This window comes from Lipotes vexillifer, unplaced genomic scaffold (assembly GCF_000442215.2).
Source record: "Lipotes vexillifer unplaced genomic scaffold, Lipotes_vexillifer_v1.1 scaffold785, whole genome shotgun sequence".
Lineage (NCBI taxonomy): Eukaryota > Metazoa > Chordata > Mammalia > Artiodactyla > Lipotidae > Lipotes > Lipotes vexillifer.
Genome location: NW_006791778.1, coordinates 794,407 through 810,227, shown reverse-complemented (window position 1 = coordinate 810,227; position 15,821 = coordinate 794,407). Strand labels below are relative to the sequence as shown.

General features: G+C 37.0%; 1 protein-coding gene across 3 annotated transcripts in view; it reads right to left on the bottom strand.

Moving 5' to 3' along the window:
* The window catches only part of IL18 (interleukin 18), a 30,284-nt gene that overhangs the window by 1,515 nt on the left and 12,948 nt on the right, over window positions 1-15,821 (bottom strand). Inside the window, exons 2-5 of one of the 3 annotated variants that reach the window (XM_007464636.1) lie at window positions 7,411-7,497; window positions 6,610-6,621; window positions 2,282-2,416; window positions 1,333-1,466 (exon numbers count right to left, since the gene is read on the bottom strand). In XM_007464636.1, coding sequence (XP_007464698.1) covers window positions 1,333-1,466; window positions 2,282-2,416; window positions 6,610-6,621; window positions 7,411-7,489 — 360 coding nt within the window. In that variant the 5' untranslated portion in view covers window positions 7,490-7,497. Of the gene's footprint in view, window positions 1-1,332; window positions 1,467-2,281; window positions 2,417-6,609; window positions 6,622-7,410; window positions 7,498-15,821 lie in introns of those variants that run through there. The other 2 variants (XM_007464637.1, XM_007464638.1) reach the window with 2 other exon arrangements.

Below are 15,821 nucleotides of genomic sequence, written 5' to 3'. Positions count from 1 at the left end.
TTTCCCTTCTGATTTTGTTGCTAAGAAACAACATGCTTAATCCTCTCCACCCTGCCTGTCCACCTCTAGGCTTCTAACGCCATTACAATAAATGAGCTTCCTACCTGTCAGGTCAGGGAGCAGGGACTCCAAATTGTCACCTGAAGATGTGGTACTCTGCTTGGAAGGGGATGGCTAAGGGATTTGTTTGGAGGCTCTATTTGTTACAGATATACTGATCTTATATGCATTACATTTTAGAGTGGCTTTTTCCTTCCTCCCAAGTTGCCCCTTGGCATGTCTACGAAAGTCATACTCTAACTTTCAGTGGGAAATGGGTGATCTTTATTGCGGTTATTTATTGGCAAATCCCCACTCAGAAAGTCTTCAAGACATGGGATGCACCTTTGAAACACTGCCAATTTGTGAGCATACCCTGCCTGCTTTCATTGGGAGGAAAGTTTTCTGGGTCAACCCATATCTATAGTTAATGGTTGTTTATCTAATAATAATGGAAAAAATAGAGAAAAATAATGATGGAGGATAGAGAAAAAAGCAGTGGTCAGAAATAATTTATACCTGGCTTTGAGATACATTATACCATTGCTTTTACAACAGATCCTATTAATTTTGTTCACTTAGATTAACATTAAAAATAACATACATCAACTGAAAGCTGAAGGTTGTAGCCTAACTCAGACTTAGGCTAAGAAGTAGGAACAAAACAATTAGGGATTAAAATATTATCATCATAATTTACAAAGTAGAGGGTTTACAGAAGAACAGGTAACTTCATTCTGTGTAGCAGGACTTACTCTGGAAAGTCACATGCAGTTCTTTTTTTTTTTTTTTTTTTCCCCAGTATGTGGGCCTCTCACTGTTGTGGCCTCTCCCGTTGCGGAGCACAGGCTCTGGACATGCAGGCTCAGCGGCCATGGCTCACGGGCCCAGCCGCTCCGCAGCATGTGGGATCTTCCCGGACCGGGGCACGATCCCATGTCCCCTGCATCGGCAGGCAGACTCTCAACCACTGCGCCACCAGGGAAGCCCTGACATGCAGTTCTTAAACATGATAATTTATATATATATTCTGTATTATTATTTATCTATAGATTGTTCAGAAGACCTAGGTTTGAAACAAGTGTTGATCCCCTTCCTCTCTACGGCAGGCTCAGAAAAACCATGATGTTACTACAGTAGGTTAAAGAGCTTGACAGTTTTTAGTAACTGTCTATTTTAATGGTTCTCTACTTCTTGCTATTCTTATTCTAGACAAAAGGTTGGACTGGGGATATTTTGGTTTTCTAATTTTGCACATCAGTATAACTAAAACAAATTAAGTCTCAGTCTTACCTTAAAGGAAAGAATTTTGTTCTTACAGGAGAGGGTAGAAATTTTCTTACAGTGCACAGAGATGGTTACTGCCAGACCTCTAGTGAGGCTGTCTTTATACATACATATGATAAATATGGTCTGGGGTGCATTATCTAAAATAAACATTCACAAATGAGAACACTAGTTAGAAGAATTTTTCCAAATAAGCATTTAGGGAAATTAGCCAAAGGATAATTCTTAATAGGACCATTACCAATCCCACACTCTGAGATTCAGCCATGTAGCAGAAGGAGACTTATACACAGTGACACACATATCCTTTAAAACACATTTAAATATGTATTATAATACAAATGCTGCAACTTTTAAAGTGTTTTAGAGATATTCTGAATTCTAAAAGATTGTCTTTAGCTTTTAAATGCTAAATAGAATATTAAAGTTCTATCTGTTAAGGTAAAACTTTCAGCATTTTTCAAGAGTGCATCATTCACTTTTTCAACTCTGCCTAAACTCTGTTATTTGAAATTCATTCCTTGGAAGGCACAATAAAGTTACTCATTTTCTAAGGCACTCTAAATTTCTGGTGGAAGACAGACTTATTAGAAGTGCTTGTATATTTATATTTAATTTTGACTTCTGAAAATGTTATCAGCAATTTCAGCTATAACCACCAGGTATTAAGGATCCAACTCAATGGACAACATATACAGTTCATGCAATTACAGTGAAGGGATGGTGATCCAAATGTAGGCTCAAAGATCATGACCCCAGCACTATCTTTACTGTATCAATTTTTCAGCCCAACTAAAAATTATGGATGCCCTATAAAGTTTCTTGTAAGTGAAATTACTACTACCATGACTTTTCATATAGGCACTAGGTCTATCACAGAAAATGTAGTCAGTTAAATGGAATGGGAAGAAGTAGCTTGTCATTTCCATGTTTACAAATGTATATAAAAAAATACCTGAACAGTCAGAATCAGGCATATCCTCAAAGACGGGTTGACTTTCCTTGTTAATGAGGAGAACTTGGTCATTCAAATTTCGTATGACTGAGAACTTAGGTTCAAGCTTGCCAAAGTAATCTGATTCCAGGTCTTCTAAGACACACATGAAATCTCATTTAAAAAATCATCTTTTTTTTCTAAATTTACAAATAGGCATGTTATATATTCCAGCTTTCAATAACAACCGCTATCTTCTGTTATAAAAGCTGAGGTAAAGTTGCACAGTGCTTTTTTACCCACTTCCAGGGGCATACCTTGATTCCTGTTATCACTCAGAACCACTCTACTTTTGAAATCTTAAATTCAAATATCCTACTTTTGACCACAATCTCCTATCCTTTTAGTTTTCGTATACTTTTCTTCCACTTTACTGAGTCTTCCTGATTCTTACATTTTCTTCCTATCTAACCTCTTCCTGTCTTCTCTTTCTTCTCTATGCAGCCTGGACCTCATGGTTCATCATTTTATCTACACTTTTGCCAGTATCTTAAATCCCAAACTCATTTGCCTTTTACTACAAAACTCTAAACCAGGCTGCTGAGTGCGCTGCTGGTAAACAATCATACAAATGTGCAAATTGGTGCCATAACAAACACATCACTTGTCAATACTTCTTTTCCAGTTCAGCATTCTCTTCCATAGTCCATAGCTTCAATTTCAAGCCTTTTTCATTCTCCTCAGGATCTCTGCCTCATCACCTCTTCTTTCACTTTCAGCAAATGATTTCCTGCTACTCCACTTACAAACTTAACTATGGCATCACCTGTTATTTTCTCTACACTCTTGTCCCAAGGGACATGTGAAAAAGGTGTATCTTCTGCTACCTAAGGTTAACCCCATTTGTGCTCTGCATGTACTTTCAATTAAACCTTGATTTATCAATTATTCCCTCTCTTCCATCAACTCAGCAATTCTACTTCCTGGATTTTATCCTAAGGAAACATTAGAGAAATGTGTAAATATTTCTCTACAAGAATGCTTATGGGAACACTTTAATAATAAAAACAAACTGGAAATAACTTAAATGTCCATCAATTGGGAATTGATCAAATAAATTTTCATATGCCCTTACTATGAATTATCATGAATTTAATATAATTGTAATTATTCATTGCCATGGAAAGATGTCCATGTGTATTAAACTAGAAAAAGAAGCTTAGGTATAGTATTATATATATATATATATATATATATATATATATAAAACATCAAAATGATAGAAATGAATATTTTGGGTTTTTTTCATATTTTAGATTCTTATTTTCTTATCTTCATTGCCCGGATTATTTATAATAAACAAATTATTTTTATAATCAGAAAGACATAAGGCTTTACATTTTGAGATTTAAAACACCTCCATCAACAGAAACCCACTTTGTAGCTAGTATTGTTTCTCTCCTCCTTTTAACAGCCAAGCTTCTGGCAAGAATTGTATGTATCATTTCCTCACTTTCTATTCACCCTTCTACTCATTGCAAGCTTCTCCTCACTGGCTCTATTTCTCAATCAAATTGCTTTCACCGAGATCACCAAACTCCCTGTTGCTAAATGTAATAGATACTTTCTGGCTCTTGGTTTTCAAGGCTACAAAATTCAACACAGTGCCTATTATCTCTGTCTTGAAATGCTCTCCTGGGATTCTGTGGCATTCTCTGTTTTTCTTCTTCTTTGGTTGCTCTGTTCTTTATTAGCTTCTCTTTCTACTGAATCCTTTAAATGTAGGTATTCCTCAGAGTGTAGTCCTTGGCTTTTACTTCCTCATGCTACACATTTCCTCTGATTTGTCATGTTATTCTTATAGCTTCAGATGTAATTTCTATTGTATGTATGACTCCTATATCCATATATCCAGCCCCATATTTTCTCCTGAGTTTAGAACCACATGTCCAAGAATCTACTGGACATCTCCATTAGGATGTTCCACAGATATCATCATTCATCATCAATAAATTCATCATCTATCTTCCTCTTTGCCCTGCAAACCTCTCTACCCTGCTCTTCCTCTTGCGTTTCTTATTTCACTTAATGGTATAAATTGCCTACGTGAAAAAACATAGGCATCATCTTTTCTGTCTTTCTTTCCATCCCCTTCCAAATCCATGTCCTGTTGATTCTTCCAAGTTTTTCTAAAATCCATCCACAGCTCTTCAATGGTACCCCACTGTGCCTACCTTAATTCACATCGCCATCATTTCTTATAGGGACTACAATAATAGCTTCTTAATTGGCATTCCCCTCCCCTCTTCTTTTGCCCCCACAGCAATTCTTTATACTGAAGCCAGAAGGAATTAAAATTCAATTTTCATTAAAGTTAAAATTCAGAGATACGATCATGTTATCTTTGAATTCTAATGAATGACTCTGCCGCCCAGAATAAAGATTATATTTTCCGTATTTTCCTTGCAGTTGGTGCCGTATGACTAAATTCTAGTCAATGGAGTATGAGTGGATTTGATGTTTACAACTTCTAAATAGAGCTTTTAAAAGGAGTGGGCCTGTCTTCCTCTTATTTTGAACATCTTCTTGCTAGCTGGGATATGGACCCAGGAAGTGTAATGATGATTTTCAAGTATGTAAATGAGTTCAACAACTAGGGATGATGGAATGGAAGAAGACAGAAGAAACTTTAGATTCCAACGTCATCAGGCTGCATCCAGCCATACTAATACTGAACTGCCTACTTGGATTCATATTTGAGAGAAATATTTTCTACCTTATTCAGTTACTGTATTTTTGGATCTCTTTGTTACAGCAAACTAATCTGTATCCTAGATCATACATATTGTGCTTAATGAATCACCATTGCCCCAAAGATAAGGTCCAAATTCCATATCTTGGAATAACAGAATCTTCTCAATCTGCACCCTATTTATCTTTCTTCTCTCATCATTTTCCTACTCTTACTCTACTCCCATTATGAATTACTCTTAATTCCTCACACATACCATGCTTTCTTTCATATCTTGATCTTTGCATGTGTTCTCCTCTCTGCACAGAATACCTTCTCTTGGCTAACCCCTATTTACTCTTCAATTCTGTTCCTCTTTCAAAATGCCCTCCCAGAATCTACTGGATTAAATTAGGTGCCCTTCTATGTGCTCCCATAGCATCTGTGCCTTCATAACACTTAACATACCACATTCCATTTGCCTCCCTAATGTGCCTGCTTCTCTCTATAGGAACTGTGTTTTGCTCACAACTGTACTGTAGGGCCTAACATAGTGCCAGAGATACAGATGCCAATATTTATTGAATCAAATAAATGGGAGTAGGGCAATCTTTAAGAAACATGAGGAGCTATATGACAATAACATTTCAATAAATCTGGAAAAGAAACTGGAAGGAATAGTATTTTTCAAAAGTTCCTGTTGTATATTTCCAGTCCAGTAAGGATCACCATAAGAATGGAGAAAGTGCTTTTTAAGGAAAAGTATGAAAAACTAATGACCTTTAATAATCTGGGGGTCCGTGAGAGCAGCAGTCCCCAACCTTTTGGCACCAGGGACTGGTTTCTGGAAGACAATTTTTCCATGGACCGGGGCCGTGGTTTGGGTGGCAGGCTGGTTCGGACGGTAATGCGAGTGATGGAGAGCAGCAGGTGATGCTTCGCTCCCTCACCCTCTGCTCACCTCCTGCTGTGCGGCTGAGTTCCTAACAGGCCGCAGACCGGTACTGGTACTGGTCCACGGCCCAGGGGTTGGGGACCCCTGCGTTAGAGGATCATAGGCTTTATATGTGTATGATCCTCCCTGAATGCCAACAGGACAAGGAATGGGTACATCTACTTAGGAAGACAATGACTCAACCTAATAGGTCTGTTTGCTCTACTTTCCCCCATTTCCTCTACTTCCAGAATTCTCTGAACCCTGGGAGCCTCCCAGGCTTCTTTTCAGAGCACTTCTGAGAGGGAAGGTTGAAGAAGGTAGATGTTCCTGATTTTGGACAACAATTCTCATGCTTCAACCCCTTTTCCTACGTACTCCAGAGAATCCATGACTTTCTGCTAATCTCAGGATCTATGTAACAGGCAAGGTCTACTTTGTAGATTCTAATAGCTGAGAATTTCCCAAGATGTAGAGAAGCGTATTTTATTAGAAATTCCCTGATAGTCATCTTTATTCCAAGGCAGTGCTACTGAGTCCACATTCCTTTGAGGGAATATTAGCTTCTCAAATAGATTGGTACCAGTTTTTCAGCTGAGAATGGTGATATGGATGTGCTGGTAGGATGCTTACTCAAGTAGCTATTTATTTTTACAAAGAAAGAGAAATAAATTTATACTTTACCATCATTTTCAGCTAAAGGGGAAAAAAGAGAAACAAAATATGTTAAATTCTATATTTCTACTCAATTTCCTCTTACCCTTCTCTTTTATTACTCTTTTCTGCCCCTCTGCATTCTTTAACCCCTGTCTTACTGTTGATGGCTTTTGTTGGCCCCATAAAAATATAATATAATCATCCAAAAGGTCCCATAAAGTGAAGCTAATTAGACTTAGTGTGATCTCAGGTATGTTAGATATAAAACCTAAATCTAGGGTTTATAAGTTGAAATTTGTAGCCAAAAAGAAATTTTATAAAATGATAGATTTTACTCTTACATTTATTGCTTCAATGGAAAGTCACCTAAGAACTTTCTATGAAGCTTTCAAATGAAACCAAACTGCCCAAGGAAGTTTAATCATAAGAATCTGTTTTCATTTGTCAAATGTATTTACATAAAATGGTATAACTCACAGAACTCTAGATTTCAGATATGTATCTCTTACGTAATTTGCCAGGTTGCTTTGGGAAATCGTATATCCAGTTTTCTGGGATTTTCATGACATGCACCTGCAGCCACCTTGTGAGTAGGCTACTACTAACTAAGTGCCAGGACATGTGTCAGGACAAGGTGCTGCGACCTTGGATATGTTACGGTTAATTTCTAGAGATCCAGTATTTTTTTTTTCAAGAGAAGTGTGTCATTAGTGTTACAATGGAATTTGGTGACAAAAAACAAGTCACTTAAGAGTTCACCTTACAACATCTTTTCTAGTTGAATACATTTATCTAAACCCTGTATTTGGTCTACGGTTTTGAACTTACCTACAAAGTAAAGTGTATTGTTAATAAATTTCATTTCCACAAAGCTGATGCAATTGTCTTCTACTAGTTCAGCAGCCATCTTTATTCCTAATGAAAGCAAAGAGTCATCTGTTAAAAGGTAGTGATTGTTCCTTTTACACAAAAGGAATCTTTTACTACTTATTGCCTTGCTCTACCTCCAATTTCAGAAATCCAGCATGCTGACCAACACTCTGGACATTTAATAAATGCCAGGAATCTTCAGTTTATGAATGTACAAGTTCAAATGTTCTTTCGCAAACCATTAGATATTCGGAATCTAGAAAGCATTTTCTCATTAAACAATGTTATAAAGGGTGGATGTGTGGTCCATTATTGAACTGAATTATTGTTCCAGTATTTTGGTGGAAATATACATATATTATCAGAATAAATATAGGATGCCAGAAACACACCTAATCCTGTCCTTTAACTAGGGGCTGGTTCTATCTCTGTCTTACAACCAATGGGATCCTGTGAGTGAGAGACTGAAGATTGTGACTTCATCGTCAAAGTGCTAAAGGTGAGGCAATGATAAAAAAATGGTGTTTCTACCTGGGAGTGGGGGCTAGGTGGGAGGAGGCTGAAGGGCTCTGGCATCTGATGGCTCTCTTTTTCTCTGAGCAATAGCAGCTTTTGATCTGGAGTCTGGACTATACTATGCTTTTTGCACAAGTAATACATGAATACAATCTTTCTGTAAAACATCAAATAATATAGGATTTGAAAATGTTAAAAATTCTTTTTGCTCTTCTCCTTTGTGCCACCCCACCCAAGGTGTATATCCTTCCAGACCTTTGTTTATGGAGCAGGGGTTCTAAATCTGGGAAATCTGTGAACTTGGATGGGGAAAAAATTACACAATTATTTTCACCAACTTCTAACTGAAATTTAACAGTTCCTTCCATTATGGTGTAGGAAACAAACCACAGTATTATTCACAGTACCTGTAACTATCATTAATAGACATATGTATTTCTTACTGTATTGTAATTGTTGCAGAGATCTTGAAATATGGTTTAAACTCATTTCTACTTTGAAATATATGGAAGTTATTAGTCCTAACAGGATATCTTGTTGTTAATGTGTTAATAAAGATGCACATATATACCTTATCAAAATTTGTTAAAATTTTTTTGATAACCCTTTAATTACAAAGGGTTTCCTTTCTCATTCTAAGTATTTAATTTTATGCATATAAAAGCGTGATTCTGAGAAGGGGTCCACAGACTTCACCCGATTGTCCATGAGGGTCCATGCCACAGAAATGATTAAGAAATTCTCCTCTAGAGTTCAGAAGTCCCTTGGTTTCCTGAGGACAGTTTTATGGTCGGTGCTCCAAGGAAGCTGGTTGGGTCACAGTTGTCAATTGGTATATATGGGGGTGTTCATATGTCTATACTTAGAGGTTGAGAAATGACTCAAATTTTTTCTAGCATAGTTTGCTGAGGCCAAACATATACAGAGGAAGCAGGAAATTAAAACCCAGTAGAAAACACTTAATCCAAATTAAGCTAACACAAAATAAATGTTAGTTGATGGCTATTTTTTGTTTTGTTTTGTTTTACTTTTTAGTATGGAAAATTTGTATACATTGTGAAATGATCACCACAATAAATCTAGTTACCATCTGTCACTGTACAGTTACAAAATCTTTTTGTTTACTGTGATGAGAACTTCTAAGACAACTTATTAGTAACTTTCAAATTTGCAATACAATATTATTGACTATAATCTACATGCTTTACTTTACATCCTATAACTTATTTATTTTATAACTTGAAGTCTGTACCTCTTGATCCCCTTTACTCATTTTGCCTGCCCCATCCCCCTCCCCTCTGTTGACCACTAATCTGTTTTCTATGAGCTTTATTTTATTTTATTTTGTTTGTTCATTTGTTTTGTTTTTTAGATTCCACTTATAGGTGAAATCATGTAGTATTTATCTCTCTGATTTGTTTCACTTAGCATAACACTCTCAAGGTGTATTCATGTTGTTGCAAGATTTCATTATTTTTATGAATGGTAGTCCATTATATATACCATATCTTCTTTTTTTTTTTTTAACATCTTTATTGGGGTATAATTGCTTTACAATGGTGTGTCAGTTTCTGCTTTATAACAGAGTGAATCAGTTATACATATACATATGTTCCCATATCTCTTCCCTCTTTGTCTCCCTCCCTCCCACCCTCCCTATCCCACCCCTCCAGACAGCCACAAAGAACTGAGCCGGTTTCCCTGTGCCATGCGGCTGCTTCCCACTGGCTATCTACCTTACGTTTGTTAGTATATATATGTCCATGTCTCTCTCTCGCCCTATCACACCTCACCCTTCCCCCTCCCCATATCCTCAAGTCTGTTCTCCAGTAGGTCTGTGTCTTTATTGCTGTTTTACCCCTAGGTTCTTCATAACATTTTTTTTTCTTAAATTCCATATATATGTGTTAGCATACGGTATTTGTCCTTCTCTTTCTGACTTACTTCACTCTGTATGACAGACTCTAGATCTATCCACCTCATTACAAATAGCTCAATTTCGTTTCTTTTTATGGCTGAGTAATATTCCATTGTATATATGTGCCACATCTTCTTTATCCATTCATCCGACGATGGGCACTTAGGTTGTTTCCATCTCCGGGCTATTGTAAATAGAGCTGCAATGAACATTTTGGTACATGACTCTTTCTGAATTCTGGTTTCCTCAGGGTATATACCTAGTAGTGGGATTGCTGGGTCACATTATACCATATCTTCTTTATCCATTCATCCATTGAGGGACACTTATGTTGTTTCCATATTTTGGCTATTGTGAATAATCCTGCAATGAACACAGGGGTGAATATATCTTTTTGAATTAGTGTTTTTTGTTTTCTTCAGATAAATAAACAGAAGTAGAATTGCTAGATCATATGGTAGTTCTATTTTTAACTTATTGAGGAGATTCCATACTGTTTTCCACAGTGTCTGCACAAATTTACATTTCCATCAACAGTGCACAAGAGTTCCCTTTTTCCCACATCTTCTCCAACACTTGTCATTTCTTGTTCTTTTGATAATAGCCATTCTGACAGATGCGAGACGATAAGTCGTTGTGGTTTTGATTTGCATTTCTCTGATGGTTAGTGATGTTGAGCATCTTTTTTATGTACATGTTGGCTATCTGTATGTCTTTTTTGGAAAAATGTCTATTCAGATCTTCTGATCATTTAAAAAATATTTTTTTAAAATTTATTTATTTATTTATTTATGGCTGCGTTGGGTCTTTGTTGCTGCATGTGGGCTTTCTCTAGTTGTGGCAAGTGGGGGCTATGGGCTTTTCATAGCAGTGGCTTCTCTTGTTGCAGAGCACGGGCTCTAGGTGCATGGGCTTCAGTAGTTGTGGCTCACGGGCTCTAGCGTGCAGGCTCAGTAGCTGTGGTGCATGGGCTTAGTTGCTCCGTGGCATGTGGGATCTTCCCAGACCAGGGCTAGAACCTGTGTCCCCTGCATTGGCAGGTGGATTCTGAACCACTGTGCCACCAGCGAAGCCCCTTCTGACCATTTTTTTTTTTTTAACATCTTTATTGGGGTATAATTGCTTTACAATGGTGTGTTAGTTTCTGCTTTATAACAGAGTGAGTCAGTTATACATATATATATGTTCCCATATCTCTTCCCTCTTTGTCTCCCTCCCTCCCACCCTCCCTATCCCACCCCTCCAGACAGCCACAAAGAACTGAGCCGGTTTCCCTGTGCCATGCGGCTGCTTCCCACTGGCTATCTACCTTACGTTTGTTAGTATATATATGTCCATGTCTCTCTCTCGCCCTAACACACCTCACCCTTCCCCCTCCCCATATCCTCAAGTCTGTTCTCCAGTAGGTCTGTGTCTTTATTCCTGTTTTACCCCTAGGTTCTTCATAACATTTTTTTTTCTTAAATTCCATATATATGTGTTAGCATACGGTATTTGTCCTTCTCTTTCTGACTTACTTCACTCCGTATGACAGACTCTAGATCTATCCACCTCATTACAAATAGCTCAATTTCGTTTCTTTTTATGGCTGAGTAATATTCCATTGTATATATGTGCCACATCTTCTTTATCCATTCATCCGACGGCGGGCACTTAGGTTGTTTCCATCTCCGGGCTATTGTAAATAGAGCTGCAATGAACATTTTGGTACATGACTCTTTCTGAATTCTGGTTTCCTCAGGGTATATACCTAGTAGTGGGATTGCTGGGTCATATGGTAGTTCTATTTGTAGTTTTTTAAGGAACCTCCATACTGTTCTCCATAGTGGCTGAACCAATTCACATTCCCACCAGCAGTGCAAGAGTGTTCCCTTTTCTCCACACCCTCTCCAGCATTTATTGTTTCTAGATTTTTTGATGATGGCCATTCTGACTGGTGTGAGATGATATCTCATTGTAGTTTTGATTTGCATTTCTCTAATGATTAATGATGTTGAGCATTCTTTCATGTGTTTGTTGGCAGTCTGTATATCTTCTTTGGAGAAATGTCTATTTAGGTCTTCTGCCCATTTTTGGATTGGGTTGTTTATTTTTTTGTTATTGAGCTGCATGAGCTGCCTGTAAATTTTAGAGATTAATCCTTTGTCAGTTGATTCATTTGCAAATATTTTCTCCCATTCTGAGGGCTGTCTTTTGGTCTTGTTTATGGTTTCCTTTGCTGTGCAAAAGCTTTGAAGTTTCATTAGGTCCCATTTGTTTATTTTTGTTTTTATCTCCATTACTCTAGGAGATGGGTCAAGAAGGATCTTGCTGTGATTTATGTCATAGAGTGTTCTGCCTATGTTTTCCTCTAAGAGTTTGATAGTTTCTGGCCTTACATTTAGGTCTTTAATCCATTTTGAGCTTATTTTTGTGTATGGTGTTAGGGAGTGATCTAATCTCATACTTTTACATGTACCTATCCAATTTTCCCAGCACCACTTATTGAAGAGGCTGTCCTTTCTCCACTGTATATTCCTGCCACCTTTATCAAAGATAAGGTGACCATATGTGCATGGGTTTATCTCTGGGCTTTCTATCCTATTCCATTGATCTATCTTTCTGTTTTTGTGCCAGTACCATACTGTCTTGATTACTGTAGCTTTGTAGTATAGTCTGAAGTCAGGCAGCCTGATTCCTCCAGCTCCATTTTTTGTTCTCAAGATTGCTTTGGCTATTCGGGGTCTTTTGTGTTTCCATACAAATTGTGAAATTTTTTGTTCTAGTTCTGTGAAAAATGCCAGTGGTAGTTTGATAGGGATTGCATTGAATCTATAGATTGCTTTGGGAAGTAGAGTCATTTTCACAATGTTGATTCTTCCAATCCAAGAACATGGTATATCTCTCCATCTGTTTGTATCATCTTTAATTTCTTTCATCAGTGTCTTATAATTTTCTGCATACAGGTCTTTTGTCTCCTTAGGTAGGTTTATTCCTAGATATTTTATTCTTTTTGTTGCAATGGTAAATGGGAGTGTTTTCTTGATTTCACTTTCAGATTTTTCATCATTAGTATATAGGAATGCCAGAGATTTCTGTGCATTAATTTTGTATCCTGCTACTTTACCAAATTCATTGATTAGCTCTAGTAGTTTTCTGGTAGCATCTTTAGGATTCTCTATGTATAGTATCATGTCATCTGCAAACAGTGACAGCTTTACTTCTTCTTTTCCGATTTGGATTCCTTTTATTTCCTTTTCTTCTCTGATTGCTGTGGCTAAAACTTCCAAAACTATGTTGAATAAGAGTGGTGAGAGTGGGCAACCTTGTCTTGTTCCTGACCTTAGTGGAAATGCTTTCAGTTTTTCGCCATTGAGGATGATGTTGGCTGTGGGCTTGTCATATACGGCCTTTATTATATTGAGGAAAGTTCCCTCTACACCTACTTTCTGCAGGGTTTTTATCATAAATGGGTGTTGAATTTTGTCAAAAGCTTTCTCTGCATCTATTGAGATGATCATATGGTTTTTCTCCTTCAATTTGTTAATATGGTTAATCACATTGATAGATTTGCGTATATTGAAGAATCCTTGCATTCCTGGAATAAACCCCACTTGATCATGGTGTATGATCCTTTTAATGTGCTGTTGGATTCTGTTTGCTAGTATTTTGTTGAGGATTTTTGCATCTATGTTCATCAGTGATATTGGCCTGTAGTTTTCTTTCTTTGTGACATCCTTGTCTGGTTTTGGTATCAAGGTGATGGTGGCCTCGTAGAATGAGTTTGGGAGTGTTCCTCCCTCTGCTATATTTTGGAAGAGTTTGAGAAGAATAGGTGTTAGCTCTTCTCTAAATGTTTGATAGAATTCGCCTGTGAAGCCATCTGGTCCTGGGCTTTTGTTTGTTGGAAGATTTTTAATCACAGTTTCAATTTCAGTGTTTGTGATTGGTCTGTTCATATTTTCTATTTCTTCCTGATTCAGTCTTGGCAGTTTGTGCATTTCTAAGAATTTGTCCATTTCTTCCAGATTGTCCATTTTATTGGCATAGAGTTGCTTGTAGTAATCCCTCATGATTTTTTGTATTTCTGCAGTGTCAGTTGTTACTTCTCCTTTTTCATTTCTGATTCTATTGATTTGAGTCTTCTCCCTTATTTTCTTGATGAGTCTGGCTAATGGTTTATCAATTTTGTTAATCTTCTCAAAGAACCAGCTTTTAGTTTTATTGATCTTTGCTATTGTTTCCTTCATTTCTTTTTCATTTATTTCTGATCTGATTTTTATGATTTCTTTCCTTCTGCTAACTCTGGGGTTTTTTTGTTCTTCTTTCTCTAATTGCTTGAGGTGCAAGGTTAGGTTGTTTATTCGAGATGTTTCCTGCTTCTTAAGGTGGGCTTGTATTGCTATAAACTTCCCTCTTAGAACTGCTTTTGCTGCATCCCATAGGTTTTGGGTCGTTGTATCTCCATTGTCATTTGTTTCTAGGTATTTTTTAATTTCCTCTTTGATTTCTTCAGTGATCACTTCGTTACTAAGTAGTGTATTGTTTAGCCTCCATGTGTTTGTATTTTTTACTGCTCTTTTCCTATAATTGATATCTAATCTCATGGCGTTGTGGTCGGAAAAGATACTTGATATAATTTCAATTTTCTTAAATTTACCAAGGCTTGATTTGTGACCCAAGATATGATCTATCCTGGAGAATGTTCCATGAGCACTTGAGAAAAATGTGTATTCTGTTGTTTTTGGATGGAGTGTCCTATAAATATCAATTAAGTCCATCCTGTTTAATGTATCATTTAAAGCTTGTGTTTCCTTATTTATTTTCATTTTGGATGATCTGTCCATTGGTGAAAGTGGGGTGTTGAAGTCCCCTACTATGAATGTGTTACTGTCGATTTCCCCTTTTATGGCTGCTAGTTTTTGCCTTATGTATTGAGGTGCTCCTATGTTGGGTGCATAAATATTTACAATTGTTATATCTTCTTCTTGGATCGATCCCTTAATCATTATGTAGTGTCCTTCTTTGTCTCTTCTGATAGTCCTTATTTTAAAGTCTATTTTGTCTGATATGAGAATTGCTACTCCAGCTTTCTTTTGGTTTCCATTTGCATGGAATATCTTTTTCCATCCCCTTACTTTCAGTCTGTATGTGTCTCTAGGTCTGAAGTGGGTCTCTTGTAGACAGCATATATATGGGTCTTGTTTTTGTATCCATTCAGCCAATCTGTGTCTTTTGGTGGGAGCATTTAGTCCATTTACATTTAAGGTAATTATCGATATGTATGTTCCTATTCCCATTTTCTAAATTGTTTTGGGTTCGTTATTATAGGACTTTTCCTTCTCTTGTGTTTTTGTCTAGAGAAGTTCCTTTAGCATTTGTTATGGTTGTTAGTATTTGCCTTATGTATTGAGGTGCTCCTATGTTGGGGGCATAAGTATTTACAATTGTTATATCTTCTTCTTGGATCGATCCCTTAATCATTATGTAGTGTCCTTCTTTGTCTCTTCTGATAGTCCTTATTTTAAAGTCTATTTTGTCTGATATGAGAATTGCTACTCCAGCTTTCTTTTGGTTTCCATTTGCATGGAATATCTTTTTCCATCCCCTTACTTTCAGTCTGTATGTGTCTCTAGGTCTGAAGTGGGTCTCTTGTAGACAGCATATATATGGGTCTTGTTTTTGTATCCATTCAGCCAATCTGTGTCTTTTGGTGGGAGCATTTAGTCCATTTACATTTAAGGTAATTATCGATATGTATGTTCCTATTCCCATTTTCTAAATTGTTTTGGGTTCGTTATTATAGGACTTTTCCTTCTCTTGTGTTTTTGTCTAGAGCAGTTCCTTTAGCATTTGTTGTAAAGCTGGTTTGGTGGTGCTGAACTCTCTCAGCTTTTGCTTGTCTGTAAAGGTTTTAATTTCTCCATCAAATCTGAATGAGATCCTTGCTGGGTAG